The sequence below is a fragment of the Pteropus vampyrus genome, unplaced genomic scaffold (assembly GCF_000151845.1).
Source record: "Pteropus vampyrus isolate Shadow unplaced genomic scaffold, Pvam_2.0 Scaffold37, whole genome shotgun sequence".
NCBI classification, from domain to species: domain Eukaryota; kingdom Metazoa; phylum Chordata; class Mammalia; order Chiroptera; family Pteropodidae; genus Pteropus; species Pteropus vampyrus.
In genome coordinates, this window is record NW_011888818.1 from 6,756,922 (window position 1) to 6,770,464 (window position 13,543).

The 13,543-nt window shown below is 54.7% G+C and overlaps 1 protein-coding gene across 4 annotated transcripts in view; it reads left to right on the forward strand.

Moving 5' to 3' along the window:
- Positions 1 to 12,038, forward strand: part of DCTN1 (dynactin subunit 1) — a 29,087-nt gene extending 17,049 nt beyond the window's left edge. Inside the window, exons 5-29 of one of the 4 annotated variants that reach the window (XM_011358126.2) lie at positions 1,922 to 2,116; positions 2,451 to 2,648; positions 2,809 to 3,013; positions 3,090 to 3,168; positions 3,288 to 3,447; positions 3,574 to 3,678; positions 3,861 to 4,052; positions 4,142 to 4,258; positions 4,486 to 4,638; positions 5,229 to 5,389; positions 5,493 to 5,661; positions 5,917 to 5,985; positions 6,223 to 6,285; positions 6,388 to 6,537; positions 6,704 to 6,865; positions 6,949 to 7,080; positions 7,275 to 7,400; positions 7,623 to 7,765; positions 8,038 to 8,204; positions 9,598 to 9,612; positions 9,804 to 9,937; positions 10,053 to 10,245; positions 10,484 to 10,563; positions 11,103 to 11,192; positions 11,563 to 12,038. In XM_011358126.2, the coding sequence (XP_011356428.1) occupies positions 1,922 to 2,116; positions 2,451 to 2,648; positions 2,809 to 3,013; positions 3,090 to 3,168; positions 3,288 to 3,447; positions 3,574 to 3,678; positions 3,861 to 4,052; positions 4,142 to 4,258; positions 4,486 to 4,638; positions 5,229 to 5,389; positions 5,493 to 5,661; positions 5,917 to 5,985; positions 6,223 to 6,285; positions 6,388 to 6,537; positions 6,704 to 6,865; positions 6,949 to 7,080; positions 7,275 to 7,400; positions 7,623 to 7,765; positions 8,038 to 8,204; positions 9,598 to 9,612; positions 9,804 to 9,937; positions 10,053 to 10,245; positions 10,484 to 10,563; positions 11,103 to 11,192; positions 11,563 to 11,700 (3,396 nt within the window). In that variant the 3' untranslated portion in view covers positions 11,701 to 12,038. The remainder of the gene's footprint in view (positions 1 to 1,921; positions 2,117 to 2,450; positions 2,649 to 2,808; positions 3,014 to 3,089; positions 3,169 to 3,287; positions 3,448 to 3,573; positions 3,679 to 3,860; positions 4,053 to 4,141; positions 4,259 to 4,485; positions 4,639 to 5,228; positions 5,390 to 5,492; positions 5,662 to 5,916; positions 5,986 to 6,222; positions 6,286 to 6,387; positions 6,538 to 6,703; positions 6,866 to 6,948; positions 7,081 to 7,274; positions 7,401 to 7,622; positions 7,766 to 8,037; positions 8,205 to 9,597; positions 9,613 to 9,803; positions 9,938 to 10,052; positions 10,246 to 10,483; positions 10,564 to 11,102; positions 11,193 to 11,562) is intronic. The other 3 variants (XM_011358128.2, XM_011358127.2, XM_011358129.2) reach the window with 3 other exon arrangements.
- The last annotated feature ends 1,505 nt before the right edge of the window (positions 12,039 to 13,543 follow it).

Genomic DNA, 13,543 nt, shown 5'->3' on the forward strand with positions numbered 1-13,543 from the left:
ACCTGAGCCCTCTGCCCTAGGGAAGGGGACTGCTGCAGGATCTGGTCCTGGGCAAGGGGTGGGGTGAGGGTAGGGAAGCAGTGTTCTGCTTTGGGGACCTGATCTCCCTCTGTTGGATTCATTTTACTCACTTCTGACCTCATGTCATTAGCCTTGTCGCATGGCGTGTGTAGGGAGCCTTCTGTGGAGTCTAGCACTTGAAGGAAGGGGCTGACCTGGAAAAGTCCTTGGGAGTGATGGGTGGGCGGGGCCTCTGGCTCTGGGCTGGAGTGCCAGAAGTTGTTTTCAAAAGGCCTGGTCTCTAGAGACCTTCTCCACCGGCTACTTACTGCTTTTGGTCTCCTGTGGCTCAGCCTAGGAGATGGGTTCTGGGATTTCCAGGGTGTCTGAAGGGGTGAGGTCTGCGAAGCTTGGGCAAACGTGGGAGAAGGAACCAATGGGGAACTGGAGTTCTGAGTTCCTGGAGTAGGAACAGGGTGATTCCCTGGAGAGAGGAAGGGGTGGGGTGGGAGTGGGAGGGTGGCTAACCATAGCCCCATTCCCCTTACTTCTTATGCTCTCATTGCTGTCCCTTTTGCTGTCTATCTTTGTGCCATTTTCCTTTCTTTCCTGACTACCTCTCCTCTGGCTCCTGTTGCCTGTCCAGACCACAACTCGGCGGCCCAAGGTGAGAAAAAACAGGCCTCTGCACAAGCTACTGCTGAATGTACACACTCATTTCAGGCATGTGCATGTGTGTGGGCATGTGTGTGGTCAAGTAAAACTTGGTCACAGTGCATCCTGGGTTCTCTTTTCATGGGAGTGAGGGGTCTGAGGGTAGTGACAGACCACTCCTGAGAAAGTGACTTCTGGCTCTTGGGAGGATGTCTGAGCCAGTAGCTTGAATTCAAAAGGGAAATGAGAGTGATCGTGGTTAATCAAGGCAGGCTTTCTTGAAGAAAGGCATTTTGACTAGTTTTGACGGGGTGGGGATTAAAAGAGAGGCGAAGAAGCACTTGGCCTTGTAAATGTCTGTGGGAGGGTCTGTGGATACACGTGGTCTCTGAGTATCAGCCCACCAGTAAAATGTCAAAGCTCAGCATTGCGTGGGAGAGCATTGGGAAGGCCGGTCCCCTCCAAGGCTGGAGGCTGCACAGCTCCTCCACCCCAGCCTGACTCGGGCCTGGGTAGTGGTGCCTGATTAGAGCCTCTTTCTCTTGGGGGAGGGAGAGGACAGAAAAGTTGGCTGTGCTGACCTTGTTTCAAGGGGGAGTCTAAGAATACAACTTTCACCTGGGGCCCTTTTACCTGCTGGGTGCCCTGAAATAGACTAAGGGAGGGAGAATCAACTTGACTCCCAAAGAGCAGGGAGGGCCTAGCAGAGGTGTAGAGCTTGGTCTCCCCACTTTTAGTCAGTCCAGCCTTCTCTGGGAACATAAAAGTTAGAGAACAAACTCCAATCTGTTCTTTTTCTCTGGAAATGACATTGAATCACTTTTTATCTCTGGGGAGAGGAGGGTGCAGGTCCAGAGCAACGATAGGATTGGGAGTATTAAGAAACTGCTAAGATGATTACAAGTGGGTCACCAAGGGGAGTTCTGGGGAGTAAGGATTCTGCTCTAAGGGGGTAGTGCCAGAGCTGTGAGGAATGTGGGGTCATTGCCAAGGGAGGAACCTTATAATCTTATGTCTTCCTCCATCCTTTCTTCTCCCTCCCCTCTGCCTCCCTACCTCCTCCCATCTTTTGTCACTATCTTTGACTGTGTCATTTTCCCTCTCCCCTTCAATCTATTTCTGTGTTCTCATTGTGCTTTGATACTCTCTTCCTGCCTTTTTCTTTCTCTGTCTCTTTCCCTCACCATATTCTCATATTTTGTCTCTTGTTCTTTCACCACCCTTATCTCCTACTTTTTTCTGGTCTGCCCCTACCTTCTCTGAATAGCCCACCCGCCCAGCCAGTAGTACTGGGGTGGCCGGAGCTAGTAGCTCCCTAGGCCCCTCTGGCTCAGCATCAGCAGGTGAGCTGAGTAGCAGTGAGCCCAGCACCCCAGCTCAGACTCCACTGGCAGCACCCATCATCCCCACGCCAGCCCTCACCTCTCCTGGAGCAGCGCCCCCACTTCCTTCCCCCTCCAAGGTAAGGACTGGGGTTGGAGTGAAGATGAACCAAGACACAAAGGGGCCCGTGACATTTCCAAGGTCTTGGACATTTCCCAGGGTTGGGGGAGACCTAGAACTTGGGTCAGAAGGGTGGAGACATAGCATTATCCTGCCACTGACTAAGCTGCCCTTTCCTCTCTGCCCTTTTACACTTTCCCCATACGTATTAGTTTCTTCTTAGATGTTTATGTGCCTTTTGACCCTGGAGCTGGAATGTTGTGTGCACACATTTCTGTCCTTTATGCTCCAGCATAGCCTTGGTGGGGAGGAGGAGGAGGCTATGCACGGAATGAGGGGTCTCTCCTTTGCAGGAGGAGGAGGGGCTGAGGGCCCAAGTGCGAGACCTAGAGGAGAAACTGGAGACACTGCGGCTGAAACGGGCAGAAGACAAGGCAAAGCTAAAAGAGCTGGAAAAACACAAGATCCAGCTGGAGCAAGTGCAGGAATGGAAGAGCAAAATGCAGGAGCAGCAGGCTGACCTGCAGCGGCGCCTCAAGGAGGCGCGGAAGGTGAGACTCGGGCATGAAGGGGGTGGCTGGGGAGGCATCAGGCCTGAGGAAGTGTATTGGAAACTCAACTGGAGCTGGAGCCTGGAACATTCTGTGAGATAGGGCATGGGAGGCGAGGCATCTCTGTACTTATGCTCCATCAACCTCCACCCCTCCTCAGGAAGCCAAGGAGGCGCTAGAGGCGAAGGAACGCTACATGGAGGAGATGGCCGATACTGCTGATGCCATCGAGATGGCCACTCTGGACAAGGAGATGGCTGAAGAGCGGGCTGAGTCCCTGCAGCAGGAGGTCGAGGCGCTGAAGGAGCGTGTGGACGAGCTTACCACTGACCTGGAGATCCTTAAGGCTGAGATTGAAGAGAAAGGTAAGGGCCTGGGAGCTGCTAGGGAACGAATGGTGGGTTTGGAACCATGTCTGAAAATGCTAATGGCTTTCCTCAGGCTCAGATGGAGCTGCATCCAGTTATCAGCTCAAGCAGCTTGAGGAGCAGAATGCCCGCCTAAAGGATGCCCTGGTGAGGTAGGCTCCCCTCACTGCTTGGCTCCGGGGCCCACTCTCCTGGCTCCAGATGTGCCACAGTGCCCATTGCCAGTGACTCTTACACACGCCACACCTTCTCTCTCTCCACTTCCCCACAGGATGCGGGATCTTTCTTCCTCAGAGAAGCAGGAACATGTGAAACTCCAGAAGCTCATGGAAAAGAAGAACCAGGAGCTGGAAGTTGTGAGGCAGCAGCGGGAGCGTCTACAAGAGGAGCTGAGCCAGGCGGAGAGCACCATCGATGAGCTGAAGGAGCAGGTCTGGAGAGCCCAGCCCCTTACCCAGAGTCTCCCTCCAGCCCCACTCTCTGAGTCTTCCGTAGGTGCCTCCCCTCTCTAGGCACCTTTCAGCAGTCCTTCTCCCTGTTCCCTCCTTGCAACACAGGTGGATGCTGCTCTGGGTGCTGAGGAGATGGTGGAGATGCTGACAGATAGGAACCTGAATCTAGAAGAGAAAGTGCGGGAATTGAGAGAGACCGTGGGGGACTTGGTAAGACGAGAGCCGACCCCTGACTTCTGACCCTGATGGAGGGTATTTAAAAGGGACTTGCTGAGAGAGGCACTGACACATGACCCTTGACTTTTGAGCAGGGTGTGCGGTAAGTGGACTCACCCTGGCCTGCTACCCTAACCTTGCCTCTCTTTTGCCCCAATTCCCTTGTGGCTTCCCAGGAAGCGATGAATGAAATGAACGATGAACTGCAAGAGAATGCACGTGAGACAGAACTGGAGTTGCGGGAGCAGCTGGACATGGCTGGCGCCCGGGTACGGGAGGCCCAGAAGCGTGTGGAGGCCGCTCAGGAGACGGTCGCAGACTACCAGCAAACTATCAAGAAATACCGCCAGTTGACTGCCCACCTACAGGTACTTGTGCATCCCCTGCTCTCTGCCTGTGATCACCCCACAGCTCCCTCATGACCCAGCTATGCCTCACTCTCCATCTCTGCTCTCAGGACGTGAATCGAGAACTGACAAACCAGCAGGAAGCATCTGTGGAGCGTCAGCAGCAGCCACCCCCAGAGACTTTTGACTTCAAAATCAAGTTTGCTGAGACTAAGGCCCACGCCAAGGTCAGGAAAGCAAGTTGGCCAGTGAAGGGAGAATGTGGGAGAGCCCAGCCTGAGTGTGGCTGTGGACTGACCTGGTGTGAGGTTCCTTGGGGACCAGGTGCTTTGTGTCATGGTTTGGAAGACTCCTGGCCTGGGCTTGTCCTAGAAGCAGGGGACCTTGTGAGCAAGGCACAGTAGGTCTGGAACTCTATCCTGTCTGAGAGCCTGCCTCCCTGTCTACCTCACAGGCTATTGAGATGGAATTGAGGCAGATGGAGGTGGCCCAGGCCAATCGGCACATGTCCCTGATGACAGCCTTCATGCCTGACAGCTTCCTTCGGCCAGGTGGAGACCACGACTGTGTCCTGGTGCTGCTGCTCATGCCTCGTCTCATTTGCAAGGTACGGCCAGTCAGTCACATGTTCAGTGGGAACCCGTTGAACTTGTTGTGAACCAGGCATTGAGGAAGTACAGTGAAGCCAGCAGTCAGTGTCCCTTCTCCCAAGTTTATGATGTATTGGGTGAACGTAGTCAGCAAAGTTGCAGGTGGTCACATGTCACAGATGGCCTGTTACAGTGGGGATAGCTTCTTTGAGAGAGCACAGTTGGGGAGCTGATTTAGGTGGAGGGGTGTCACTGAAGGAATAACATTTGAGCTGAGACCCAGAAGATGACTAGGAGTTAGTTGGGGGATAATTATCAGGATAGCATTTTAGTGGAAGGGTAGCAGGAGCAGCAGCTTCAAGCTTGCGGGAAAGAGCTTGGTCCCACTGTTTCCACTGCCCTTTCATCCCCACATCCCAAATCCTCATAGCTGCCAGTAACCACATCATTACCCTTTCCCTATGCAAGACTCCCTGCCCATCTAAGAGCTGTTTCTGCTTTCTCCACCCACCCCCTAATAGTTGCTCAGCAGTGTGTCCTGTATTCCTGAGTCTGTGTCTTCCATCCTCTGCTCTGAGCCCCAGGTCCCTGGCACTTCTTCCTACAGGCAGAGCTGATCCGGAAGCAGGCCCAGGAGAAGTTTGACCTAAGTGAGAACTGTTCAGAGCGGCCTGGGCTTCGAGGAGCTGCAGGGGAGCAGCTCAGCTTTGCCGCTGGGCTGGTGTACTCACTGAGTCTGCTGCAGGCCACACTCCACCGCTATGAGCAGTAAGTGACTCTGACCTCTATTCCAGGCCTCAGGTCTCAGATTGGCTTGAACTGAGATTGCCTGGCAGACCCTGGCTTCACAGGGCCCTTCTCTGGTCTCTAGCGCTCTCTCTCAGTGCAATGTGGACGTGTACAAGAAGGTGGGCAGCCTCTACCCTGAGATGAGTGCCCATGAGCGCTCCTTGGACTTCCTCATTGAACTGCTGCACAAGGACCAGCTGGACGAGACTGTCAATGTTGAGCCTCTCACCAAGGCCATCAAGTACTACCAGGTCTGGGATGCGGATCCTGGCTTGGTGCAGGAGGGAGGGAGGGTTTCTCCTTCTAGGGCTGTGGTCAGCATAGCCTAGGTTGTGTGCCTGAGGCTCAGCATGCTCTAGATGAACTCACTTCAAGATGCAGCCCTTGGAGCTTTCAGATTTTCCTACCTCTGGAGTCCTGTGGTGACTGGGGCTCAAACTGCAATTGGGGAAGAATCCTCCATCCCTCCAAGGCCTAAAGGCTTCTGTTTCTTTGTCATCCCTCAGCATCTGTACAGTATCCACCTTGCTGAACAGCCCGAGGACAGTACCATGCAGCTGGCTGACCACATCAAGGTGAAGTGTCTGGGCTGGTGGTTGAGCCCCCTGTAGAGATCAGAAACGGAGGGCATCAAGTCGAGGGATCTGACCCTCAGGGGTAGCACATAGGCCTGGAACAGAGTCACTGAGGCCAAATTCGGGAAGCCTGGGAACCCATTATGTATGGGGTTCACTAGAGGGCTGGGACTTCTTAGAGATGATGATGGGGCAGAAGGGCTCCTCTTGGAGGCTGACATGCTTCTGTCCTCACAGTTCACCCAGAGTGCCCTGGACTGCATGAGTGTGGAGGTGGGACGGCTGCGTGCCTTCTTGCAGGTGAGAGCACAACTGGCTCCTCTTTCTTCTTAGCTTCCCCTCCTCACCTCCAGCCCTAATGCTGTCTCGGCTCCCCATCCATTTCCTCCTGTTCCCTGAAAGGGTGGGCAGGAGGCTTCAGATATTGCCCTCCTGCTCCGGGACCTGGAAACGTCATGCAGTGACATCCGCCAGTTCTGCAAGAAGATCCGAAGGCGAATGCCAGGGACAGATGCTCCTGGGATCCCTGCTGCACTGGCCTTTGGACCACAGGTTTAGGGCTGCAAGGGGGGGGGGAAGGGAAGGAAGTTGAGTAGAGCAAAGAAGGGCCTAGTATGTTAAGTCCTGAATCTGGTCATGGGGCAAGAATGATTTTGAGGTAGCTGGGAGCCGTGGTACTGGACCCAGGTTGGACTCCTGACCCTGGCCTATTGCACAGGTATCCGACACACTCCTAGACTGCAGAAAACACTTGACATGGGTGGTGGCTGTGCTGCAGGAGGTGGCAGCTGCTGCTGCCCAGCTCATTGCTCCACTGGCGGAGAATGAGGGACTGCCTGTGGCTGCCCTGGAGGAGCTGGCTTTCAAAGCAAGCGAGCAGGTGGGCCTGGATGGCAGGGCAGAAGGTGTGGGGGGATCAAATGGCCAGTACGAGGTTTTCACTACTGCCCGTGGCTCCTGCAGATCTATGGGACCCCGTCCAGCAGCCCCTATGAGTGTCTACGCCAGTCATGCAGCATTCTCATCAGCACCATGAACAAGTTGGCCACAGCCATGCAGGAGGGAGAGTATGATGCAGAGCGACCCCCCAGCAAGGTGGGAATGTGCTCCTTGGACCCAGGGGGCTGGGACCTAGAGACACTGCTCGTTGCGGGAGGGCTGGGAGGTGGAGGAAGGAACTTGGAGAGCATCATCCTCCTTAGAAGGCAAGAAACTGGATCTCTCTGAAAGGAGCACATTGGTGACCTCCTCTCCCGACCCCTGCCCTCTGCTCTCACCCCGGCCCTTAGCCTCCTCCTGTTGAACTGCGGGCTGCAGCCCTTCGTGCAGAGATCACAGATGCTGAAGGCCTGGGCTTGAAGCTTGAAGATCGAGAGACAGTTATCAAAGAGTTGAAGAAGTCACTCAAGATCAAGGTGAGGGTAGGGTAGTCTCAGGGTCTAGGGGCCAGGAAGTGTTGCAGGGCACAGGGTGAGTCTTGGTTGAGACTAGGACGGACTAGGGTTGAGACAAGAAGTGCCTGTGATCAGTGGGAGCTTAGTGGGCCTTTAGAGAGGCTTCCATCTTACGGTCTATCCTGGGTCCTTGGGGGCCATGGGAGGGTGTAAGGGAACTAGAAGCTCTCTGCCCTTGTCCAGGGGGAGGAGCTGAGTGAGGCCAACGTGCGGCTGAGCCTCCTGGAGAAGAAGCTGGACAGTGCTGCCAAGGATGCAGATGAGCGCATCGAGAAAGTCCAGACTCGGCTGGAGGAAACCCAGGCATTGCTGCGGAAGAAAGAAAAGTTAGGCTCTTCCCTGGCCCCCGCTTGCTCCAGCCCTCTCTCCTGCTGGCAGCTCTGCCTCCTGACATGCCCTACTCTCTCATCCTGAGGCTCCCCAGGGGAACAGGCGCCATTTTCCTCGCCCACTGCCGACTCCATTACATCACCCCAGTCTGAGCCTGTGCCACCTCTGGACCTCGCCAGCAGGGCTACTACAAGGACCTGCCAGGACTGAGAAGTAGGATGGGGCCATGGGGTAGGGACACTGCCCAAGCTCGGATTCTCTTTCACAGGGAGTTCGAGGAGACAATGGATGCACTCCAGGCTGACATTGACCAGTTGGAGGCAGAGAAGGCAGAGCTCAAGCAGCGGCTGAACAGCCAGTCCAAGCGCACAATCGAGGGCCTCCGGGGGCCCCCTCCCTCCGGTATTGCTACTCTGGTCTCTGGCATTGCAGGTGGTGAGTGCAGTGGGACAGGCAGCACTGGCCCGCAGGAGATTGAATGGCCTCCCTCTTGTCCTTGGCCTCAGTTTGACTTCTGCCCCATTCTTACCCCTAGATGTTCAGCCAGGAATGAGCTTGCCCAGTTTCATTCTGTGGCAGCTTTCACCAAGATTTGACTTCTCCCAAAGATATGTGCAGAGTCCCTCTAACCAAGGTGGGGTGTTACCAAGTTGTCAGTGCCGCTCAGAATTACAGTGACGGTCGGACTCTAGTAGATGTCCCTTCTGGGTCTGCAGTGTGGCCTTTTTGACCCAGCCCTGATTCCTTGCCTTGGCCGGGCTGACTGCTGTAGAATCCAGCTGTGCCTGATGCCTGCTTTTGATTGCTCCTCTGCGTGGGCACCAGGTTTTCCCTGCTGAGTTCACGTGGCTTCTCCCTGTGGTGTGGCTGTCTCTTCCATTGCTGAATTCTCTTAGTTTCACTTGGGGCTTGTGTTCTGACCTTTGCCTATCTCTTAGCATGGTCAGGGCTCCTTCCTTTATGAGTTTTTCTGGCTTCCAGGCTCAGTCTCCCCAGTTTCCTGACCAGAGAGGTGCCCACTGCCATCTTAGTTTTCATCTGACCTAGAGTTTATTTGTTGTTCTTTCTTTAGTTTCTCACTTACTCTCTCATTTCCAGAAGATAGTCTCCTTGCCCTGGAGTGAGGCCTCAGGGTCTCCTGACTGCCCCTCCTGTGCCTGTTTTGTCAGCTGGCCTCACCTAGGGTCTTATCCTCATCAATGCCCCTGTCTCTGGTGCCTCTTGAGCTTGGGAGGTGACCAAGTACCTTCTTGACCGTAGACTCCTATGGCTCCTTTTCCTTGTGGGCGGGGTCTCCAGAATTACCACTTTGTATTGTTTTAGCACAGGCTCTTTAAATACTGGTTCTGAATATATGAACCTTCCCACCAAAAAAGGATGTCTTTTGCCTCAGAGCAGTGGAGAACCTCAGGAACACGAATGTGTCTCCATCCTTAACTTAGGCTTTGCTGCTTAGAAGCAGTAAGGGCACCGACACATCAGGGTCTCGGGAGCATGCCCTCCGCCTGTCTTGGAGCCGGAGTATGAGTCAGGGAGGCAGGAGTGGCCTCATGCCCCAAGCGCTTTCTCCAGCGCACACTCCCATGTCTTCCTCACACGTCACACTGTGTCTTATGGCCTCACTTCCCTTTCCCATCTTTATTTCACACGTTTGCTCTTCCCAAAGGTGGGGGGCAGAGGCAGGGCCTTGTTAGAGAAAGTATGGCAATCAGGAAAAGGGTTTTCCTGTAGGTCGTGTCCAGAATTTCTCTGCGGTGTCCCCCTGACCCCCCAATCACCTAATTCCTCTCTCCTCTTTCCTTGCTCCCCATGGCTCTCCTGAGCACAGAAGAACAGCAGCGAGGTAGAGACCCACCCTGGCTGGTGGTTGCCCGTGCTGGTGGGAATTGGGGCTGGGGGAGCAGGGTGAGACTTCCCTCTTGGGAGCCACCAGGACTTGGGGTGGGAGGATATAAGGAAAGGAGATGAGCAGGGATGGAACCCATCTTCAGCCCTCTACCCCTGGGACTGATGACATTTACTGTGGTGACACAGGAGGCGCCCCCGGGCAGGCTCTGGGGTCTGTGCCAGGCCCCGGGCTGGTGAGGGACTCGCCACTGCTGCTTCAGCAGATCTCTGCCATGAGGCTGCACATCTCCCAGCTCCAGCATGAGAACAGCATTCTCAAGGTGAGGAGGTCACAGGGAGGACTGGGGTGGAGGTAAAGCCTATCTGCCTCCTTGATGATAGATGGCAGGGCCTTCTATCACCTCTTACCATTACCCCTCTTTTTTCCCCCCACAGGGAGCCCAAATGAAGGCCTCCTTAGCAGCCCTGCCCCCTCTGCATGTGGCAAAGCTCTCCCTCCCGCCCCATGAGGGCCCTGGCAGTGAGCTAGCAGCTGGAGCGCTGTATCGTAAGACCAACCAGCTGCTGGAGACTTTGAATCAGCTGAGCGCGCACACCCACGTAGTAGATATTACTCGCACCAGCCCTGGTATGGACTTGCCAACCCCTGAGATGAATAACACACCCCTTCCCCTTGCCTCAGGGATATAGACCCTGCCCAGGCAGTTCCCATACTGCTCTTTTTCTCAGTGTTCAGTTTGCTTGATTCATCCACTCTTTCATGTGCCTGTTCCATGAGAGGGTCCAGTGTCTGCATTGCTGACCCTTAATCCAGGACAGCCACCTTCTGGGGTCTTGGTGGCCCTCACCAGCCTTCTCTCCCACAGCTGCCAAGAGCCCGTCGGCCCAGCTCCTGGAGCAAGTGGCTCAGCTCAAGTCCCTAAGCGACACCATCGAGAAGCTCAAGGTCAGCCCTGACCCTGTCCTTCCTCACCCTAAGAGCTTGCTCTGTAGCAGTCCCTGGTGAAGTCTTAGCACATTGACTTCCACAGGCCCTCCCAGCGTTCCTCTGGCCAGCCCTGTGCTAGATGGCACATTGCAGGGGAGGTGGAAGGGAAGGCAGGGTTCCTGCCTTGGGAGCTCACTGTTTTGGTGCAAACAGAAGGCAGATTCTTATCAACAAAATGGGTTGATCTTAAGAGTGTGTGGTTCAGGTGCAGCTTTTATCAGAGCTGAGATCGCCATGGGGCAGGGCAGTTGGGGAGGGCTTCCCAAAGCCTGTAGATTCTGAATGGGGCCTTAAAGGACAAGTATAAGGAAGGATGTTGGGGTGGGGATGGGGTTGGAGGCGAGAGCAGAAGTTTGGTGATAGAGAGGACTGGGTCCCTGTTCCTGGTATTAGTGTTCCCGTGAAACCAGGAGGTTTTGGACTAGCCTATGTGTGTGTGGGTGGGGAGGGGGGTCTGTCTCCTAAATGAACCCTTGTTCTTCTCCCTCCTCTGCCAGGATGAGGTCCTCAAGGAGACTGTATCGCAGCGCCCTGGAGCCACGGTCCCCACTGACTTCGCCACCTTCCCTTCCTCAGCCTTCCTCAGGGTCAGAGGGAGTGTGGGGAGGGAGGTGGGCAGCATGGAGGCTCAAATGGGTCCTTCTCCTCTCCCCAAGAATTTGAAGTGGCCTCTGGGGTCTCAGGTCCAACAACTGCACATCCTGAGTATCTGACCAAGTGTCAACTCAGAAGTTCTTGCAATGCTTCCAGAAATTCCACTGTTGTAGCAGTTAAATAACTTCTATGACTTGTGACACCAGGAGGGGCTCAAAACTCCCTTGGGAGACTGCGTACCCCAATTCTGATTTGGAATGTGTCACCATAGCCCCCAAACCTGTCTCCCAGGGGCTACCTTGGTCTCTGGTCTCAGGGACAAGTGAGCCCCTGACCTGGGGTTCTCTTCTCGCCAACTCCCAGGCCAAGGAGGAGCAGCAGGACGACACTGTCTACATGGGCAAAGTGACCTTCTCGTGTGCAGCTGGCCTTGGACAGCGACACCGGCTGGTGCTGACCCAGGAGCAGCTACACCAGCTTCACTGTCGCCTCATCTCCTAAGTGCTCCTTCCCCCGTTACCCTTTTCTGCTCTCAGCCCTCCTGGTGGCGCTCTGCCTGATGCACAGCCACCTCAGCTGGCCCCCAGGTAGAAGCGTGTGTGTAATGCTGTTCCAGCCCCCGTTCAGCCTCACTACACTCAGTGCCCTGCCCCTGCCGCTTGCCCTGAGTTCCCCCATTTTCCTGACCTCTGCCATATTTGCTGTTCAGCTGCTCCCTCCTTCCTGAGGGGCCTCAGGGCATGTGGCGGGGATAGGCTGAGACCCCACCACCAAAGGTTGAGTGAGGTCCACCTGATTGAGGACTTCACGCCTTGATTAAAGCAACTTCTGCTTCAGTGCTTTCTGTGTGGTGTGTGGAATGAGTCCTGGGCCATTCGGCTCAGCGAGAGTGGAGGAGAAGGGATGCCGAGGAGGTTTTGGCTGTGCCAAAGTTGAGGACCCCTCTGTAGTGACGAGAAGAATGTTGCATCCCTCAGATTGACATGCAGTATGTTATTGTGAGCAGCAGGGGAAAGGATTAGACCGAGGGCTTGGCACCTGCATTCATTTGTGGGGTTAGGAGGGCAGGGGCTGTACAGCCTCTGTCACGCCTGCCTCTGCTTGCTGGATCTTCCACTGCTGTTTAGACCAGTGTTTGGAGCTGGGCGAAAGATGTGATCACTAGCCCAGCCAACTTTCTGATGCACTGGCCACAGTCTCCTGGGGCCCTTCCGAGGGAACAGTTATTAAGTGTGGGAAGAGCAAAGCAACAGGTCAGTAAGGAAGAAGTTACCAAGTTGCTCCCAAGTCCCTCCACAAATTAGTATCTGGGGAGCTTCTTTAACACAGGCGTAGGTTTCCGAGCCCTGACCTAGACCTACTGAAATCACTTCTAGATTTGGGGCCCATTAGGCCAGTGAGCAGCACCCTGTCATTTTAGAGCTTAGCACCCATTTAGTGTAGTTGGCTGGCTCCTTGCTCTACTCTTTTATTACCTCCTTGAGGAATTCCTGGCCCGGCTCCCAGAGGTGTCTGATCCAGCTGGTGGAAGAGACCCTTAGCACTTAAGGGCAGTTCTGGCTAGGGCAGGCCCTCCACTTGGGTGCTTCCTCTCTTGAGAGAGAAAAGCAGACAGGTCTAGGAGGCTCCATGTTGGGAGCTCAGCGTACACAGTTGGTGCTGGGCACAGTCCCAGTCGAGCACCCTCTGGGAAGGGCCAGATTCTGGTGCCTGATGCCTGCTCTGTACTTCAGCCTTTCTCAACTGGGGTTCAAATAGAAAATGATTTGGTGACTTTCCTCAGTACTCGAGGCATGGTTAATACCATTCTAGATGCTTGAGTTATAATTTGTTACACACAAGTGATACCTCAGGGTGTTAGGGCTTAATTCTCACAGAACTGGTTGAGAAGGGTTGCTGTGTCTTGATACCAGAGTCTTCACCTCACCTCTCCAAATTGGGTTTCTCTATGGCTAAAGAAATTGCAGACCACACTCTCCTTTCCCTGGGATTGGATTGTGTGTTCCCCCCCCGCCCCGCCCCCACTTGCTGAGATTATATTACTTTGGCCACTGGAAGCCGGCTCCCATGCCCTGCAGCATGGCATGTTATTCAACTTCGAAGTGGTGAGGCCAGCAGAAGGGCACTGGCTTACAGGACTTGGTCAAGGCAGAGCAAGCTGCCACAGGCTTGGGAGTCGGGGGAGGCTACAGGTCACCTGAGGAAAGTGTACAAGACGGGGAGGGCAGAGCCCTGTGCAGCCCTGAGACTTAAGGAGCTCACATCCACTAGAGCAGAGGCCCCCAGAGGAAGTGTCACAGGGCCAGGATCAGGAGAGGTAGTCACAGCCTCTGACAGTTCAGAG